General features: G+C 42.5%; 1 protein-coding gene across 1 annotated transcript in view; it reads left to right on the top strand.

The window, feature by feature from the left end:
* The window catches only part of LOC311048200 (dihydropyridine-sensitive L-type skeletal muscle calcium channel subunit alpha-1-like), a gene marked incomplete at its 5' end in the record, with an annotated part of 78,826 nt that overhangs the window by 32,535 nt on the left and 25,228 nt on the right, over positions 1–21,063 (top strand). Inside the window, 12 exons of the mRNA XM_084061303.1 lie at positions 1,083–1,185; positions 1,404–1,473; positions 3,073–3,205; positions 5,029–5,158; positions 6,587–6,646; positions 7,434–7,540; positions 9,260–9,347; positions 9,439–9,546; positions 12,101–12,153; positions 12,403–12,549; positions 13,025–13,226; positions 16,837–16,995. Of these exons, the coding sequence (XP_083917429.1) occupies positions 1,083–1,185; positions 1,404–1,473; positions 3,073–3,205; positions 5,029–5,158; positions 6,587–6,646; positions 7,434–7,540; positions 9,260–9,347; positions 9,439–9,546; positions 12,101–12,153; positions 12,403–12,549; positions 13,025–13,226; positions 16,837–16,995 (1,360 nt within the window). The remainder of the gene's footprint in view (positions 1–1,082; positions 1,186–1,403; positions 1,474–3,072; positions 3,206–5,028; positions 5,159–6,586; positions 6,647–7,433; positions 7,541–9,259; positions 9,348–9,438; positions 9,547–12,100; positions 12,154–12,402; positions 12,550–13,024; positions 13,227–16,836; positions 16,996–21,063) is intronic.

The following is a 21,063-nucleotide window of genomic DNA, read 5'->3' as shown; positions in this document are numbered from 1 at the left end:
GAGCAAAGAAAGGAGGTTCTCCTTTCTTTGCTCTATCTCTCACTGAGCCTAACAGGCCCCTTTTCCACTGCAGCTTAAGTATCACCAAAGACCCCAAACAAACACTCTGGCAACCCTTAACGATTCATTAATCGAAAGATATATCGAAATCGAATGCCATACGTTGTCTTGTTTGTATCATCATGTTTTGGTTAATTAATTAATTAATTCATTCATTAATAAAGGGTTAATTAATGAATGCATGAATGAATTAATTAACCCTTAATTAATTAAGCTTTATGTTAGAAACCTGCATACACTTTTGGTGTTAGCGGGTCAAATTTGACCTGTGATTTAACTCAGCCCAAAATACTCAAAAAAAGAATTATTTTCATTTTTTTTTTCCCCACCCCATAGCTGACTTAAACACTTTTTTATTTTGGGTTAGGGTTTCATCTTTTAATATATCTCGTTTTCAATTATAAAAATTCACTCATTACATTTCCTATAATGAAGACAATGGATAATGATGTTATCTAGCTATAATAGACTAATATTAGAACACACTTCCAAAAAATAAATAAAATAAATACTTGTTTTAGTGTTTTAACCTAAACAATTGTTAATATTATAAAGAATAGTGACATTAAGTGACGTTAAGGGTCAAAATGTACCTGTATACCTAGAAGGTAAAAAGTCATTTATTTTTCATAAACCCAAACTTTATTTTACTCCTAATAGCAAATGCTAATTGAGGACAAGTTTCTCTCACTCTCAAACATGTAAACATTGAATATTGACAATTTGGGGGGAATTGAGCCACACTTCTCTGCCGGGTCAAATTTGACCCTTAACACCAGAGATTTTACTTAATTTTTTTGAGACCATCAGAATGAACTAAAACAGGGGTAATTAATTTTGTTGCGTTAAAATAGCTGTTTCTGAGGATATCATGAAGCCTTGTTCCAATAAAGAAATGCAAAGGGTACTTTTTACCTATTTAAACTTGAAAATTGGTCAAAAATTACCCTAACACAAGAGAAGGAATTCATTCATTCATTTATGTATGTCTGTTTATTGTTTATTACTTTTTTGTCACCCAGGGATAATATGCCAGACAAGGCAGCCGAGGAGAAAGCCATGCTGGCCAAGAAGTTAGCTGATCAACGGGCCAAGGGGATCGAAGGCATGCCCACCACCGCCACGGTACACACGCACATGCACACGCACACGCACACACGCACGCACACACGCACACACGCACACACACACACACACACACACACACACACACACACACACACACACACACACACACACACACACACACACACACACACACACACACACACACACACACACACACACACACACGTCTGCACAGTTGCTTCATTAAACCACATGTTTAACTTTCATTTCCGCAGATGAAGATCGACGAGTTTGAGTCCCACGTGAACGAGATCAAAGACCCCTTCCCTCCTGACGATTTCCCCGGTAAAGATTTTTTAAAGGTTACTAAACTCTGAAGCCTGTCATGTTATTGTATGAAGAGCTTTACCTTTATAACAAATAACACTTTGTTTTAACTAAAACAATATCACTTACACTACCTTTGATTGATTGATTGATTGATTGATTGATTGATTGATTGATTGAATCCTTTATTAACAGTTTGCAGTTTGGAAAAAAGCATATAGTATAATAAGCATTTTTCTCCTTTTCTTTGTGTCGTCACTTCCAATTTCACTTGTTTAATCTGTATGCTGTACTCCTGATTGGATACAATAGGGCATATAGTGGCGGCCATTTTGTGGTTCCACATAATAGAAAGCCCTTTCATTTTTCTCATAGAGATTTCCAAAAATATGAATTAATTAATTAATTATTTTAAGCCTGGAACCACCACATGTACTGTATATTGAAGAGCTGGAGAGACAGGGAACAAACACTCTAGCAATGATAACTATCAGAATATAGAGATATTTACTTATTTAAGGGGCCAAGGCCGTAGGGCCTTTGGACCCTTATTGCATCTCTACACTTTATTATTCTTCTTCCGCCGTTTATATTAATCATTATTTAAAACACATTAAAACATTATTCGCCGTATTATCTCTACCGTGCAGTCACTTTTTTACCAAACTCGGCTATATGGTAGAGGGCTATGTCAAGTGTCAGTGACATGAAAGCCACAACCATTGGACAAAGGGTGGCACTGTATGCAAAACTTTGAACAGGTATAACTCATGCCCTGTTTGACCTACAGCCATGAAACTTCAATACACATGTGCTTCTCCTCATGCCTAACAACTTTCGTGGTGACCTTTGACCTCTGACCTTTAAATCTCCCACCATGTTGAACTAGATGAAAAACAGTTATAAAGTCATCACATTTTTTGTAAAAACATTACATTTAATACAAATACTCAAGTAAAAGAACAGGTATTTGAAAAATGTACTTAATCCAATCCAATCCACTTTATTTATAGAGCACATTTAAAACAACAGCATTGAACCAAAGTTGCTGTACACTCAGTAAAAGAATATATATCTGCCCCTCTGCTGTCGGGCAGAAACCAGCTAACTCATTTTTCAGGAAATGAAAAAACAAAACAAAACAAAAAGAGTTAGGAGGTTTTGTCCATCATTGATAAGAACAGCTGAATGGACCTCCAAGCTCACAATGAGGTTGGAGGTCAAAAGGGGGTGGAGCCTGGAGTCAGCAAAACCAGCTAACTCCACCCCCCTTCGGTGGACTTCGCTGGTTTAGCAGAAAGTTTGAGGATCCAATGGAGTTAGCTGGTTTTGTCAGAAGAGATTTTTAATACTTTCCATTGGTTCAATATTTCTTTAACCAACACACAGATGTAAAGGGTGTTCAATAGCACTTATTTATGAAAAAAAAGCTGAAAAATGAAGTAATTAGCTGGTTACTGCCAGACAGCGACGATACAAAAAATACTGAGAGTAAAACAATAAACAGGGAAAAAACACATACTGTACAATAGAGGGTGCGACACATTGCCTAATGGAAACAGCAACACTGAAGTGCAGCTCTCAAGAATACGTTGTTTACTGTCCACCACTGCTTAGGGGACGATGAGGAGGAGGACCCGGAGATCCCAGACAGCCCCAGACCTCGTCCAATGGCAGACCTGCAGCTGAAAGAGGAGGCGGTGCCTATGCCAGAGGCCTCCTCCTTCTTCATCTTCGGCCCACAGAACAAGTGAGCAGGGCGCTGGTGTGGCTTTGGTGCTGATCATAGCATCCCTGTATGGTGCTGATCATAGCATCCCTGTATGGTGCTGATGATGGCATCCCTGTATGGTGCTGATGATGGCATCCCTGTATGGTGCTGATGATGGCATCCCTGTATGGTGCTGATGATGGCATCCCTGTATGGTGCTGATGATAGCTTCCCTGTATGGTGCTGATGATAGCTTCCCTGTATGGTGCTGAGCATAGCATCCCTGTATGGTGCTGATAGTTTCCCTGTATGGTGCTGATGATAGCAGAGACCAGTTGTGGAAGAAGTACTCTGATATTTTTCTTAAGTAAAAGTAACAATACCACAAGTAAAACGCCTCAAAGTGTTCAAAATGTTACTTGAGTAAAAAAAGTACAAGAGTATTGTCATCAAAATATACTTAACGTAACAAAAGTAAAAGTACTGAAATGTTTGAAAATAGCAGATCTACAAGGTCACAAGTGGGGGTAGAAGTAAAAGTATTCAAAATTGGAAATACCCCAGTAAAGAAAAAATGGTAATACTTTACTTAAAGAGCTGGTGCCATGTTTTTGCACTTTTTTGCACTGTTTTTCATGTGTCTATGAGGTTGATAGAACTTCATTAAGCCCCCCGGTGGTGGTTCTATGGTGTTTTATGTCTTCTCTGATTATTTGGAGTTTCTTCCTGGAGGCTGAAATCTTGAGGGTCAAACGTGCCAATAGAGAAACAGCCCTTTAGTGACATCACAGAGCCCCCAAAAAACATACCCTCCCCCTCATTATCATAACACAACAGGTGTGGGCATGATGAGGAGGAGGGACTAGGACAGGTGGGTGGTGCTAAGGTGGTGGAGGAGGTGCTAAGGTGAGAACCAGGCATACTTAATGAACTGGAGGCGTGTCCACATAAAAACTTTTTTTTTAACAATTTCTGTACACTTTTTTTTTGAAAAAAATCCTTACATAATAATAATACCTTATGATCAGGTTTTAGGGTTGAAAAATATCATGGCACTCCATCTTTAAAAGGTTGAGTTTATATCGCATTATAATGCACTTATAAGGCATTATAACAGTCGTTATAAATGTTTATAATTATGTATGACAACTTCTAACAACGTTTATAACGTATTATAATTGTTAATTATAAACATCTATAACAAGTGTTATAATGCCTTAGAAGTACATTATAATGCGTTATAAATGTGATTATAATGCATTATAGACGCAACCTTTAAGTAAAGTGTTACCGAAATGGTACCTTAAATTGTACTTGTGTACAGTACTTGAGTAAATGTACTTAGTTACTTTAAAGCATTGGCAGAGACACATCCCTGTTTGGTGCTGATGATGGCAGAGGTGGACATGAACTTTGCTGGGTCGTGTTTGGTAAAAAACTGACAAGTCTGAAGTATCTGCCTCTAGCATTGGTTTGTTCTGAGGAGAACCAATATTTTTCATTCAAGATTCAATATTTAAATTATTTGCGTTTTCTGAGCTTTTTACTATTTTTCCTGGTCTGGTTGTTCATAAACCTGATTGTCTGGGGGAAGTAGTTATTTATCAGCCAACATAATGATCCTACATTTGGATCTCATTATTTGTTCATTTTTACACAAAAAAAACTATACATATTTACAGTCCATATGGAAATTCTTCACTTCCAAATAGGTGATGCCAGACACCTAATTTGGGCCGCTTGTATATCCTAGATCTTATTCTTTCAATCAATGACCCACTAAGGATCAAATGAAGGCCAAAATGGATACGAAAGTTGAGTTCCCACTATCAGTTTGAACGGAAAACTCTCTCCTCATGCAGATTCCGCAAGCTGTGTCACCGCATCATCAACGCCACCACCTTCACCAACATCATCCTCCTCTTCATCCTCCTGTCCTCCGTCTCTCTGGCTGCTGAGGACCCCATCGACCCCATGTCCTTCCGCAACCAGGTGACCGACCATCTGCCCGATCACATTTATGTCCTGCCGGCGGCCCTGTGTTTGGGGCACGTCTTTATAGCTGAACGTTTTCAAAAATAGCCCGGGCCTGTATGCTTAAGGTGAAAATAGGCAATCTACAAGCTCACAACGCATCGCATTGTGACACGTTGTGGGCTTGTAGATCCGCTATATTTTCCGTACGACAGCGTCATTCGACGGTGTATACATTCTTAAGTGACTTAAGAGGTTAAAGAGTGTACATGCATTTTTAGCGGTGCCAACCGCTCTACGTTTGACTTTGTCTGCGTGTCCGTCCGTATGTCCGTCCGTTTGTGTGAGCACGGGATGAGCACGGCAAAGAAGCAAACAGCTATAACTTCAGTTTGCAGCATGCCACCAAGTCCAAATTTGGTATGTGGACTTAGACCACCAATAGGGACGAGCATGAATTGATGACGTTATCAAAGAGGGGTCCAGGGACCCCCAGCGCCCGTATGAGCACGGGATGAGCACGGGATTTTAAACAGCTATAACTCCAGTTTGCAGCATGCCACCAAGTCCACATTTGGTATGTGGACTTAGACCACCAATAGGCACGAGCATGAATTGATGAAGTTATCAAAGAGGGGTCCAGGGACCCCCAGCGCCCGTATGAGCACGGGATGAGCACTGGATTTTAAACAGCTATAACTCCAGTTTGCAGCATGCCACCAAGTCCACATTTGGTATGTGGACTTAGACCACCAATAGGGACCAGCATGAATTGCTGAAGCCCCGCCCCCTCTGTCTTCCCATTGGCTGGCCTTCAAACAGCCATAACTCAAGTTCGCAGCATGCTATGGAGTACAAATTTTGTACATGGACTAAAGCCAGCAATAGGGACTAACTGTCATTACTTAAGCCCCGCCCCCTCTGTCTGCCCATTGGCTGGGCTTTAAACAGCCATCATTCCAGTTTGCAGCATGCTACCAAGTACAAATTTGGTGAGTGGACTCAGACCACCAATAGGGGCGAACTGAAATGAGTTAAGGCCCGCCCCAAAGGCACCGCTTCCTTCATTTTTTATTTTTGTATGTATTTGTTTGTTTGTTTGTTTGTGTATGTATGTATGTCTGTCTGTCTGTCTGTCTGTCTGTCTGTCTGTCTGTCTGTCTGTCTGTCTGTCTGTCTGACTGTCTGTCTGTCTGTCTGTCTGTCTGTCTGTCTGTCTGTATGCATTTATTTATTTATTTATTTATTCATTTATTTATTCATTCATTCATTTATTCATGTATTTATTCATTCATGTATTCATTTATTTATTCATTTATTCATTTATTCATTTATGCATTTATTCATTTATTCAGTCATTCATCCATTCAGTCATTCAGAAGATTCATAAGTTGACTCCATCTTACATCTTTGTAATTCTGTTTATGTCTTAATGAATATGCGTAGATCCTGGCCTCTGCTGACATAGTGTTCACTTCAGTCTTCACAGCAGAGATTGTGCTCAAGGTAAGAGCATCCTTTTTTACATCACTGTATACGCTGCCCACATACAGCAAACATGTCTCACACGGTAAATATGACACATACAGTAAAGGTGTCGAATGCATGTGATTTACATACAAATGTAAGACACGCCCCCTCCCTATACAAACCCATTATAACTTCAAACTCCATTTTTAGCATGTTGGATTAATCAAAAACACCCGTCCTTGCTTCTGGTAACTCACCCTGCCCTCCTAATACGCGAGGGGGCCGTGTTTTTTTCATTACTTTTTTCTACATTGCAGTATTGATACGTTTACTTAAGTAAAACATTTTAGTACTTTTTACACCACTGAAACCAGGTAACGGGTATGTCACCTTTGGAAACCAGGGACTACAGTTATGTTCAGACCCTACTAACAGTATGGTGGTTATATGGTTGCGATCCTTTAAGGTTCAAGGTTCACTTTATTTGTCATTAGGTGAATACACTGAAAGGTTTCTGAAGTTGCCTAGAACCCCTTTAATGGTTCCCTTTAACGATTCCTAGGAGGTTTCCAAGTGTTGCCTTACAGGTCTGTAACTCTGAGAGAGTACAAAAGGAACCAAATGGACCCGTAACTGATAATTGTATAGCAGACGTGAGATCCACATACCAGCTCTGACAGTGTGATAAAAATAGGTTCCAGAAACAGTTCCAAAATGTTATGGAACCGATTCCGGTTCCTCATTGTTGGATCCGGTTCCTCCGGTTCCTCTGGTTCCCGGATCAGAACCCTAATGGTGGTATTTTGCCTCTTTCTGGTTCCAGATGACCACTTATGGAGCCATCCTGCACACAGGCTCTTTCTGCCGGAACTCCTTCAACATCCTGGACCTGTTGGTGGTCGGTGTGTCTCTGCTCTCCATGGGCATGGAGTAAGTACTGGAGCGCACACGCAGTGGTGGAAAGTAACTAAGTACAGTACTGTACTTAAGTACAACAATACAACAAGCTCACAACGCGTCGCATCGCGACGTGTTGTGAGCTTGTAGATCGGCTATTTTCAAATATTTTGTACTTTTACTTTTGGTACTTTAAGTACATTTTTATGCCAATACTTTTGTACTTTTACAGAAGTCATTTTTTTATTCTGGACTTTTACTTGTAACAGAGTATTTTTATATTGCAGTATTGGTACTTTTACTTAAGTAAATCATTTGAGTACTTTTTCCACCACTGCACAAATCAAACACCAGAGGTCACTGTCATTGCAAGAGGCCATTACCACAATGTTCTTTAGTGTAAAGGCAGGACAACATTTTAAATGCTGGATATTGTCGCCTCGCAGAAACCAGCTAACTCCATTTTTCAGCTTTTTTCAACAAAAAAAAAATCATGAATCAGTGCTATTGAACACCCTTTACGCCTGTGTGTCCAACACTCGGGAATTCCCTGCCCCCAAAAAAAGCCTTGCTTTTATATCGCTTTTGAAAACACACCTTTACAAAGATGCTTTTAACCCCCAACTCTGGCAGTTTTAATAATAATAATTATAATACATCAGACTTATATAGCGCTTTTCTAGTACCCAAAGTCGCTTTACAAAACAGCTTAAAAACTATTTTATTAGGAGAAAAGAAAACAAAAGAAAACATTAAAAGGCTAAAACAAAAGGCTAAGACTTGTCTTAGAGGACGAAAGTGAGGTTTGGTTAGGTCTGGGCAGGGATAGTCTGGGAGGGTTAGCGTCGGAGCTTGGACAGCAGGGGCGCGGCCACTGCGTTGTGATTCAAATCAACAGCCAATGAAGAAAAGGGGGCGGGATCCACATGCAGTGGGTGATGCATCTAAATAGGATCGACGGGAAGCAATTTCCCCTTGAGAAATTTCGGCCGCCATTGTTGTGTACTGCTGTTTGCCTCTCGTCGGACTTTTTAGACGAGTTGCACAGCTCTCAGACCGGTAAGAGGCGTGTCCGCTCAGATTCAGAGCGTGACGTACATCCCGCCCACAAATACCAGGGCTGTGGCCCAGAAGTTCCTCGCCAGAGCTGGCGAAAACTTCTGGGAACTCAGATTAGGGCAGGGAAAGCGAGTCTAAAGAGGTGGGTTTTGAGGGAGGCTTTGAATACGGCAAGAGTGGGGGCAGCTATGATGTGGGGTGGGAGTGGATTCCAAAGGGTGGGGGCCGCAACTGAAAATGCCCTGTCACCCCAGGTGCATTTTTTTTTTTTGGGGGGGGAAGTCTAGGAGGTTTGCGTCGCCAGACCTGAGGGAGCGGGAGGGTGCGTGGCGTTGGAGGAGGTCAGAGAGGTAGCGGGGGGCCAGGTTATTGAGGGCTTTGTAGGTGGTGATGAGTATTTTGAAATCAATTCTATGTCTTACTGGGAGCCAGTAATTTGTCTTTTGTTATTATGTGTATTGGTTTATGTCTTGTGTTGCGGGATTTCTTCTGCTAAGCATTTTGTGACTTTGCTCTTGAAATGTGCTATACAAATTAGGTTCATTATAATTATTAACAGTTAATAGTGTGTCCTGTTTAGGTCCAGTGCCATTATGAATGTTGTGTCCTGTTTGTATAGGTCCAGTGCCATTATGAATGTTGTGTCCTGTTTAGGTCCAGTGCCATTATGAATGTTGTGTCCTGTTTTTATAGGTCCAGTGCCATTTCGGTGGTGAAGATTCTCAGGGTGTTGAGGGTTCTCAGGCCTCTTAGGGCCATCAACAGAGCCAAGGGACTGAAGGTGAGTTGGCTCAGAATCAAATCCTATGCATTAATATTCATATAACACGAATATAACACTAATAATGATGTGATTCTTCCTCTCTGTGTAGCGCGTGGTCCAGTGTCTGTTTGTGGCCATTAAGACCATAGGGAACATCGTGCTGGTCACCATGCTCCTGGACTTCATGTTTGCCTGTATCGGAGTCCAGCTCTTTAAGGTGAGATGTTTCTACTGTACACCTCCAGTTTTGGAAAGTAACTAAGTACATTTACTCATGTACAATTTTGAGTGTTTCCAATTTTCGATAATTTTACTTCTACTCCACCACATTTCAAAGGCAAATGCTTTTTACTCCAGTACAATTATTTGAAAACTTGAGTTACTTTGTAGATTTTGATTATTATTACAAAACCACTTCAAACCTATATATATACTTTAGCAATTTGAAAATAGCCGATCTACAAGCTCACAACGCGTTGCAAAGCGGTGTGTTGTGAGCTTGTAGATCCAGGGTCCAGGCAAAAGAAAACATCACAATACAAATCATAAAAAGCAGTACAGCATGTTCAATGCTAGTGATTATACAACAGGTAGTTCCCACCAAGCAATCTGATTGGTTGAAATAGCTTTCTAGCCGTGCTTCAAACCAGCATCATAGCACGGGCCGAATCACATTAATAAATCACTCCGCAGTGCAGTCCAGTCCGCACCTGATTAGACCATTATATGGCACAGCTGTGCTGTGAAGTCACTCTGTCCCACGGTAGGAAAACAAACAGACAGTAGCCTGACCCACCGCCGCCACCGGAGAACAAACAGCTATGCAAAATGGACTATGTTGTTAATTTGGTGGATTTACGGTTGATCAATGGTTAGAAGGTTATAAATATCCTCCTGTGTAAAGTAAAATGACTCCCATTTCGTTAACAGTCCAGTAGGCTATATGCTCCGTCGTACGACCGTGTCACGCGGCCAAAATAGCCGATCTACAAGTTCACAACGCGTCGCCATCGCGACGCGTTGTCAGCTTGTAGATCAGTTATTTTGGCCGCGTGACACGGTCGTACGACGGAGCATATAGCCTACTGGAATTCATTCCACTGCGCAAGCATTGATAGCTCAGCTGTGTTGATGAGACGGCGCCTCAAACTCAAAGCACTGCTACAGGGACTATTTAATGTCTCTCAGTCAAAAACTCTTCTCTTTACAGGGAAACGGACAATAGCGAAACATTTTTATTATTAATTGCCCCACAATATGAATACATTTGGATGTGTTTTGTTGGTAACTGTTGTATAATCGCAATATTACACTCGAGGGTGTGCTTTACCTTACATTATTGGCACTTCAGTGATGCTGGCGGAACTCGGCTGGCGCCTCGTTCCTGACCGCATCACTGTCGTGCCAATAATGACGGTAAAGCACACCCTCTCGTGTAATATTGCTTAAATAAAACACACAATTTGAGAACAAAATTCACATTAAAAGTATAATAATAATAAGGGTAATAATAATAATAATAATAATAATAATAATAATAATAATAATAATAATAATAATAAGGGTAATAATAATAATAATAATAATAATGATAATAACAATAATAATACAAAAATCAGGTTTGACTGCCTGAAAATAACAATAATAATAGCCTAATCTAATATAATTTCCTTTCCAGTATGCAACGGCTCTGTACTTTATAGTTTAAAGCGACAGCTTAGGGCCTGTCTAGTATTATAACCATGTTTATTACATGGCTTGGTTGAATGCTTGATTCTGATTGGTGTGTTATTTCTGGAGAATGACCGCTGAGCTCTATAACAGACCTCTGTCTAATCAAAGACTCTTATGCTGTATCCAACACGGCAGCCATGTAAACAAACGCACAATGAAATTTACAGCTAAACATCGCTCTCAAGAATGTTTCTTGAAAACAGCACCGAAATATTGTAGCCTGGAAACCAGACGAATCCACCAGTGCAAAAAAAACAATAATACCCTCGGCAGATTCGTCTGGCCCCGCTCGGTTGTGATTGGATTTCTGTGAAGTTGTGGGTCACCAATCAGGAACCAGTATGCAAATATGGGGCGGGTTTATCACCAGAGGCATTTTTTTAATCCTTCCCTTGGAAAGGGGTGAGGGTACCTACCGTGTCCGGTAGGTACACTCACAAAAAACATGTAGTAATCCTGGTCTCTATACTGCCTCCCCCTGGTCAGCCGGGGCGCCTGATGGAGGGGAAAATAACTGGTTGGAATAACGTGTTCCTTCCATGTGCTTCGTCCAACCGGGGAAACTCCCCCCCTGTCAGGTGATAAGAAGTGGCTTGCTTGCTCATGCATTGAAGGAGGCATGAGCTCAGTTCTGGGCTCTCCACAGGCTAGCAGAGGGAGAGTAGCGCCCGGGATTACATAGGCAATTGGCAGAGGGTGAAACAATGAGTTACAAATATCGTGGGATAAAAATTATTAAGAAAATCACTGCAATTTTTAGGGCTGAGGTTAGGGGGGTGGCTGTTGTACCATGACATCACCATACGTCACTGGACAGCATCCAAACAAACTATGACTCCAACTGTACATTTAAAGGCTTTAAATCTAATGATAGGAGAATGTCAATATCTATATGAATTTTTAACAATGCATTGTACTCCCTGGCTGCACAGAGTGTGTGCAACATTGAGTTGCGCCATACATGTGTGCATATATAGTGCATACCCATGCAGTGCTACAGGACTAACACTGGGTGGGGCTGTTCTCCTCTTCTCCAGGGCAAGTTCTATGCATGCACTGATCCCGACCAGATGACTGAGGAAACATGCAAGTACGAACAATGACAGATACAACTCATATTCATATCAAGCAAGGTACAACACACAAGATTCTTTTAGCGTAATGCTATTTTGTGTGTGTGTGTGTGTGTGTGTGTGTGTGTGTGTGTGTGTGTGTGTGTGTGTGTGTGTGTGTGTGTGTGTGTGTGTGTGTGTGTGTGTGTGTGTGTGTGTGTGTGTGTGTGTGTGTGTGGGGTTGGGGGATGCGCGCGTGCGTGTGTGCGTGCGTGTGCGTGTCTCAGGGGTTGGTATATAAGGTACCAGGAAGGGGAGCTACATGAGATGGTTGTCAGGAAGAGAGAGTGGATCAACGCTGAGCTCAACTTTGACAACATCCTGAACGGCATGCTGGCTCTGTTCACCATATCCACCTTCGAAGGATGGCCCAAGTACCGTAATAGACACACACTGCTGTGTTGTGTTGTGCTGTGTTATATTCTGTGTTGTATATGTGTCATTAGCATTGGCTATGAAAAAATAGCAGATCTACAAGTTTTTTCTTTATTAGGTATTGTAAAATATTTGATGAATGATTATAGGTTGTGTGTGTGTGTGTGTGTGTGTGTGTGTGTGTGTGTGTGTGTGTGTGTGTGTGTGTGTGTGTGTGTGTGTGTGTGTGTGTGTGTGTGTGTGTGTGTGTGTGTGTGTGTGTGTGTGTGTGCGTGCGTGCGTGCGTCTGTGGTTACTGTATGAAGCCATAGACTCTATAACTGGTTTTAGTAATTTGGTCTTAACATGTAACATGTCTTAACATGTTGCGCACCGAAAATACCCGATCTACAAGCTCTCAATGCGCCTGCGTCTCGTTTCACACTGTTTCACTTGGTCATACACATTGCATTTAGCTTTAATCCATGTGTACAGGTTACTGTATAAAGCCATAGACTCCAACATGGAGGACATGGGGCCGGTTTACAACAACCGCGTGGCCATCTCCATCTTCTTCATCTTCTACCTCATCCTCATCGCCTTCTTCATGATGAACATCTTCGTGGGCTTCGTCATCGTCACCTTCCAGGAGCAGGGAGAGCAGGAGTACAAGGACTGCGAGCTGGACAAGAACCAGGTGAGACAGTACGTGCGTGTGCGCAGAGCATAGGCTCTATGCACTAGCAGCCATATTGTGAAGACATTCACAGGTGTTACCAATGATACTAATGAAGGCTCTGTTCCATTTCTGGGCAAACAATGTCAGGGTGCTGATATTGTGCATGCTGACTCACTGGAAACACTCTGCTACACCAGTGGGACTAAAACTTGGGTCCAGGGACCCTCGTGGTTCCTTAAAGGAGAATTTTGGACTAAAGTTTTCTTACCTTTTCTATGATGTTATATCTTAGGATGAATGGTACAGTAGAAAAAAAATCATAACTCCATCCCTGGTCCGCTACAGATTAAAACGTGCGCGGATAGGCCTTACAAAGAACCTAAGTCTCGCTAGACGAGATTGAAATCTCGAGTTTTCAATCTCGTCTAGCGAGACTTCTGTTTTTTTTTTTTTTTTTGTACCATTCATCCTAAAATATCATAACATCATAGAAAAGGTAAGAAAACTTTAGTCCAAAATTCTCCTTGGGGTTTACAAATGGCCCCTTGCGGGTGTGTAACTCTGAGAGTGTATAAATGGAACAGAGCCTTCATTAGTATCATTGGTAACACCTGTTAAGGAAGTGAACATATGGGCGCTGTGCATAGAGCCTATTATTAGGTTCCGCTGTTGAACCGCAGTGTGTCTAGTGTCTACATAGGTGCTGCACCTCTTTCCCTTCCTTGGTTGGCTCCTACAGTGTCAGTTTGCTGGCCACCAGTTCCGGGCACCCTGACACAGTGCTCCGCCAGCCTCATCCTTCTCGCTCTGACCTTGTCTGTGACCCGTGGCAGGCCCCCGGTAGAGCAGTGGTTCGTAACCTTTTCAGGCCGCCGGACCCTCCAAAATAATCATATTTTAACTGGGGACCCCCCCAGCCTGACAAGCACTTGGAATTGTAGGAGTTGAGGCATAACATTTGGTTTGACTCAGTTCCCACAGATACATTTTGTGAAAATAGCAGATCTACAAGCTCACAAGGCCTTGCATTGTGAGCTTGTAGATCAGCTATTTTTTTCTTTCTTATATTGTTTGAAAATTTGGCCAATGTTTAACCAGTTTATATAGTATAGTTTGTTGATCACTTTTTATGCAGTAATATTTTTAAAGGACCCCCCCCCCAAAAAAAAAAGAAATCATATGGGGACCCCCCTGGGGGTCGCGACCCACAGAGAACCACTGCCGTAGAGGTCCACGTTTGTGATGTGACATCAAGTGCCATTCATAGCATTTTGTAGACTCCATCCAGGGCATTTTCCTTTTGTGTTGTGAGGGTCCATGTCTCGGCCCCATACAGCAGTACTGACTCCACTGTGAGGGTCCATGTCTCAGGCCCCATACAGCAGTACTGACTCCACTGTGAGGGTCCATCTCTCAGGCCCCATACAGCAGTGCTGACTCCACTGTGAGGGTCCATGTCTTTCCATACAGCAGTAGCCTACTGACTCCACTGTATGGGTCCATGTCTTGGCCCCATACAGCAGTACTGACTCCACTGTGAGGGTCCATGTCTTGGCCCCATACAGCAGTAGCCTACTGACTCCACTGTATGGGTCCATGTCTTGGCCCCATACAGCAGTACTGACTCCACTGTGAGGGTTCATGTCTCAGCCCCATACAGCAGTACTGACTCCAATGTGAGGGTCCATGTCTCAGCCCCATACAGCAGTACTGACTCCACTGTGAGGGTCCATGTCTCAGCCCCATACAGCAGTACTGACTCCACTGTAAGGGTCCATGTCTCAGCCCCCATACAGCAGTACTGACTCCACTGTCTTTTTTTTTCCCGACGAAGAGGTTTGGTGTACAGGGAAAAAAGAGCAGACCAAGCGACCCCCAGGGACCCCCCTGGGGGTCGCGACCCACAGAGAACCACTGCCGTAGAGGTCCACGTTTGTGATGTGGTCCGCCCATGTGACATCAAGTGCCATTCATAGCATTTTGTAGACTCCATCCAGGGCATTTTCCTTTTGTGTTGTGAGGGTCCATGTCTCGGCCCCATACAGCAGTACTGACTCCACTGTGAGGGTCCATGTCTCAGGCCCCATACAGCAGTACTGACTCCACTGTGAGGGTCCATCTCTCAGGCCCCATACAGCAGTGCTGACTCCACTGTGAGGGTCCATGTCTTTCCATACAGCAGTAGCCTACTGACTCCACTGTATGGGTCCATGTCTTGGCCCCATACAGCAGTACTGACTCCACTGTGAGGGTCCATGTCTTGGCCCCATACAGCAGTAGCCTACTGACTCCACTGTATGGGTCCATGTCTTGGCCCCATACAGCAGTACTGACTCCACTGTGAGGGTTCATGTCTCAGCCCCATACAGCAGTACTGACTCCAATGTGAGGGTCCATGTCTCAGCCCCATACAGCAGTACTGACTCCACTGTGAGGGTCCATGTCTCAGCCCCATACAGCAGTACTGACTCCACTGTAAGGGTCCATGTCTCAGCCCCCATACAGCAGTACTGACTCCACTGTCTTTTTTTTTCCCGACGAAGAGGTTTGGTGTACAGGGAAAAAAGAGCAGACCAAGCGACCCCCAGGGACCCCCCTGGGGGTCGCGACCCACAGAGAACCACTGCCGTAGAGGTCCACGTTTGTGATGTGGTCCGCCCATGTGACATCAAGTGCCATTCATAGCATTTTGTAGACTCCATCCAGGGCATTTTCCTTTTGTGTTGTGAGGGTCCATGTCTCGGCCCCATACAGCAGTACTGACTCCACTGTGAGGGTCCATGTCTCAGGCCCCATACAGCAGTACTGACTCCACTGTGAGGGTCCATCTCTCAGGCCCCATACAGCAGTGCTGACTCCACTGTGAGGGTCCATGTCTTTCCATACAGCAGTAGCCTACTGACTCCACTGTATGGGTCCATGTCTTGGCCCCATACAGCAGTACTGACTCCACTGTGAGGGTCCATGTCTTGGCCCCATACAGCAGTAGCCTACTGACTCCACTGTATGGGTCCATGTCTTGGCCCCATACAGCAGTACTGACTCCACTGTGAGGGTCCATGTCTCGGCCCCATACAGCAGTACTGACTCCACTGTATGGGTCCATGTCTCAGCCCCATACAGCAGTACTGACTCCACTGTGAGGGTTCATGTCTCAGCCCCATACAGCAGTACTGACTCCACTGTGAGGGTTCATGTCTCAGCCCCATACAGCAGTGCTGACTCCACTGTGAGGGTCCATGTCTCAGCCCCATACAGCAGTACTGACTCCACTGTAAGGGTCCATGTCTCAGCCCCCATACAGCAGTACTGACTCCACTGTCTTTTTTTTTCCCGATGAAGAGGTTTGGTGTACAGGGAAAAAAGAGCAGACCAAGTATCGAGCCAAAGGTCACGTTTTGAGGGTTTAAGTCGTTAAAAGAAAACACAACACATTTAACATGAATCCAATATGTAGTGGGGGTTCCTGCTTCATCTCTCTCTCAGCTAAGGGGTCCTTGATTAAAGCATTCCAGGCCCACAGTGCAGATAAGCTCAATTGTTCCTACAAGTTCCTGCATACTGTAGTTGTAGATGTTTCTGTTTTCATGTCTTCTATTAAACAAAAATGTCCATGTAACCCTTTCAGCGCCAGTGTGTGCAGTATGCTCTGAAGGCGCGGCCACTGAGCTGCTACATTCCTAAGAACCCGTTCCAGTACCAGGTGTGGTACATCGTCACTTCCTGCTACTTCGAGTACCTCATGTTCCTGCTCATCATGCTGAACACCATGTGTCTGGGAATGCAGGTAGGCTACTACAGCTCCCTTCCCCTCCCCAATACAGCACCTGGCTAGAGAGCCACTTCCTCCCTTTGTTTCATAGTATACTTTAAGTTAATTTAGACACTTCAGCTTAGAAATAACCAGACCATTAATTATCCATTTACCATTAATTAACCATTACCATATTAACCATTTACCATATATGCAATGATATTGCATTCAAGTTTGGCGGTGTGACTCTGCTCTTGTGATATTACAGATTTTCTGTGCAAACATGACACAGATCTTCAATCACAAAACCCCCAGAGCAGAGCATAAATACAAATACAAATAAATGCATTTTACATAAACATTGAACCTTCAATGCCTAGTTAAACTACCACATATCATAGTACAATCCATAGAACCTCAGTACAATACACATAATCATAGTATAATCCATAGAACCACAGTACAATACACAGAATCAACCTATAACAATATGAACTAAATGCCACAGGGAGGAGGCCGGGGAGGTGGAGGGAATTTGAAAACCTACAGCTGTACAACCTGCAATGACAGCTAAGCATGTAGAATGAACAGAGAGTAGAAGCTGCTTAAATGACCCGCCAGTGTTGCACTGTGGGTATGAGGGCGTGAGTGAGTTGGCTTGTAGCGATTGAGAATGACAAGAGGTTGAACGTACTGCCTTAAAGGAGTACAACTGTATAAGCTTGTAAGCTTAAAGCTTAAAGAACAAAAGGCCATGACATTCTTTTGACATACTTTTGTAATATTAATATTATATTATCATTCAAATCTTTGCGGTTTGCCAGTTTTGAGGGTTCCCACTTGCAATACTCTCTCATTAATCTCTTCAAACTCCACCTCGGCCCGTAGCACTTGACCTAGTTTCTGATGACCATGCAGACATACCTTACATTTGTTCTCATGTTTGTGTTACTTAGGCTTGTTTTTTTCTTGACCACAATCTTTTTTATTTATTTATTTATTTAGATAGCATGTTATTTACACAGATTCTCGGTTCATTGTTTACCTGGTATCCCATAGTTTCATTGTACAGATTATAATTGTTTTGATAGTATATTATTTAGACTGATGCTAGGTTCTTGGTGATCCTGTTGTTTACTGAGGCACTACGCTGTCTCTCTGCATTCTATTTATTGTGTGCCACTCTGGATAAGAGTGTCTGCTAAATGTCTACATTGTAAATTGTTATGTGCACATTTGGGGTCCTATTCAAGGACCACATGCCCGCCCCTACTACCGTTAAATAGGGAGAATTGGAGCTGCACACCCCCTATATGTTATTCTAGCACCTGCTAGCACCTGCGCTCCCCGTCCCCCATTATGCCGACGCCGTTAGTTGCGCGTGGAGGTGTGCCCGTGGGCGTGTTGTTGCTATCTCCCCCACATTGCCATTCTCAACCCACACATGGGTACGGCTTGGGGAGGGGGGATAGTGGATTCTAAAAGCACCCGCCCGTTTCTCAAACCACCCGCCAAGTGCACACAGACACTGCAATGGCTTTGTGCGTTGGACCATGAGCCCCTGTTGCCATGCAGCCTTGAGAAATAAGCAACCGCATCTATGAAAACAAAAAGAAGCAACTATAAGGCCACATGAGCACTTCAAACTACTAACTAGAGCTTTCATATCCCCTAAATATTTTAGCCCGGCTTGACAAATAATTGACAAATTAGACCCAGCCCAGCCCGTCAGTCATTTTTCTAAAGAAGCTTAATTGCTGCATTAAATCTTGGTAATTCGTTAAGAACAGGAGTCATTCCACCCTATTCCAAAAGTCTATATTTTATTTAAAAAACAGCTTGGAGCAAATAGGGCTATATAAATATATACACTGACCCATAACCATTTTAAGAATGATATTCGGTTATTATACGAAATATACTTTTAATTGAGATATTTTCGTTTTTTCCATATTGCTGTCTGCATGTCTTAATAAAATCATGCTTTCAGCAAGCAAAATAAGCAGTAGGCTACAAAACAGTTCGGATTACTTTGTTTGATGGGAAAGAGTTTTCGTTGCCACTGTCGCAAAAATTGCTTGCTCAGGGTGGGATTGTGGGTCTCTTCTCTACATGTAAAGTGTCTTGAGACAACTTGTTGTGATTTGACACTATAATAAAATTGAATTGAATTGACATCCAATGTTACCTCGTACTGCCGCTGCCTGCTCTTGTCATTTGAAGAAATAATCCAATTTGTCTGAAGATCCATTATATGTCATGTTGGTTTAAACTTTAAAGAGTGCTGCGCAGTGACAGAAAACAGCTGGCTGATTGATTGATTTGACCTACTTTTGCGCTTCTGCCCTGATGATTAATTATTTGGCAACAGCTGTGTAAGAGTATAACTATTTTAAATGGCTTTCATATACTCTTGGAAAGCCGTTGCTTATTGGGACCAAAATAAGCTACAAATTAATTAATATATGAATTTATTAGGATAAAAAAAAACGTCGACCCGGCCCGGGTCGGGTCCCGTTGGGTTTGGGCTAAAATCTTAAGCACTTACATTTTTTATAAGATGATCGGATCATCTAGTGTGATTTTCATTTTGGCTGCTGTGTCGTTAAACCCATGCTGCGGGTGAATATTATATTATATATTATATATATTATATATATATTATATTCCCCACGTAAACGCTACGTTCATGTTTACTGTTAAAGGTTCTCAATCTTTTCAGGCCATCGACCCCCCAAAATAACCATATTTGAACTGGGGACCCCCCCCCATTTTGTTTGACTCGGTTCCACAGATAAATATTGTGAAAATAGCCGATCTACAAGCTCTCAAGGGTGGACGCGTTGAGAGCTTGTAGATCTGCTATTTTGAAATATTTTTCAAATACTTTTACTTTTGATACTTTAAGTACATTTTGATGCCAATACTTTTGTACTTTTACTCAAGTCAATTTTGAATTCTGGACTTTTACTTGTAACAGAGTATTTCTATATTGCAGTATCGGTACTTTTACTTAAGTAAAGAATTTGAGTACTTTTTCCACCACTGCAGCACCGGTTTAAAAAAAAGAAAAAAGACGCACCGACATTCCATAGGTTAAATCAATGCATTTTGTCATCGCATCGCACACTGCTCTACACACTCACACAGACACAAGCACGCAGAGATTTAGCTATTTTATGGATAGATATAGGCTATTAGATGTCATTAATTTATTTACCGCAATATTTCACCCGCGGTTTATCCGATATTAATTAATAACTATATTTGATTGACCCGAACCCACCCAAACCGCGGATCGCAGCAATGTGTCTGGGTTTGAGAGGATATGATTGATGTAAACTTAAAGTGTAGCTCTGTTCGGGATTACTGAACAAAGGTGGATGATGAAAGATAACGGGGACAATATGGATGTATAAGTTAACTTTAACTGCGTCACTTCAGAGGAAACTATGGAGCAACTTCACACCCCTGTTTACACACCCCTGGAATCCATTAGAATGGTGGAAATAGAACAATAACAGCCAAAGTGAGTACATATAGACCTTTCCTAAAACTGTTCCATTTATTATACCCATGTGCTACTGTATGTCAGTGTACCACCGCCCAGCCCTGTGGTCGACCAGCTGGAGGTCCATGGGTGCCTGTAGGAGCGTTGTGGCAACATGATGTAATTAATTATTTGGGAGCAGCCGGTGTGTACCAATAGTATAAATATTTTAAATGGCTTTAAGTTTCATAATATTCCGGATCTGACTAATATGACACGCTTATTGTTAACACAATAGGCTACAAATTAATATAAAAATGTATTTGGATTAATAAAATAAAAAAGAAGGAAAACAAGCCCAATGTGGCTTATAATAATCAGACCAGGCAACAGTGCAGAGGGGGAGATAGGCTAGAGCATATATTGGATCGGGGATGACGGCGGATGACGGCTAGCGCAGTCTTCTCTTAAAGGCAATGGCTTCTGGCACGGTGATTGGTTTTATCATTGTAACGCCCAAACCACACCTATGCATAATGTAACGGGGAGCGCAGGTGTTTTGCGGGGCGGGGGAGTACCACAGAACACCAAATTTTGCGGGGCAACGCCTC

This window comes from Gymnoscopelus microlampas (genome assembly GCF_963454915.1).
Source record: "Gymnoscopelus microlampas genome assembly, chromosome: 7".
NCBI classification, from domain to species: domain Eukaryota; kingdom Metazoa; phylum Chordata; class Actinopteri; order Myctophiformes; family Myctophidae; genus Gymnoscopelus; species Gymnoscopelus microlampas.
Note: the sequence above shows the minus strand (reverse complement) of the source record. Positions and strands in the feature narration are given on the sequence as shown.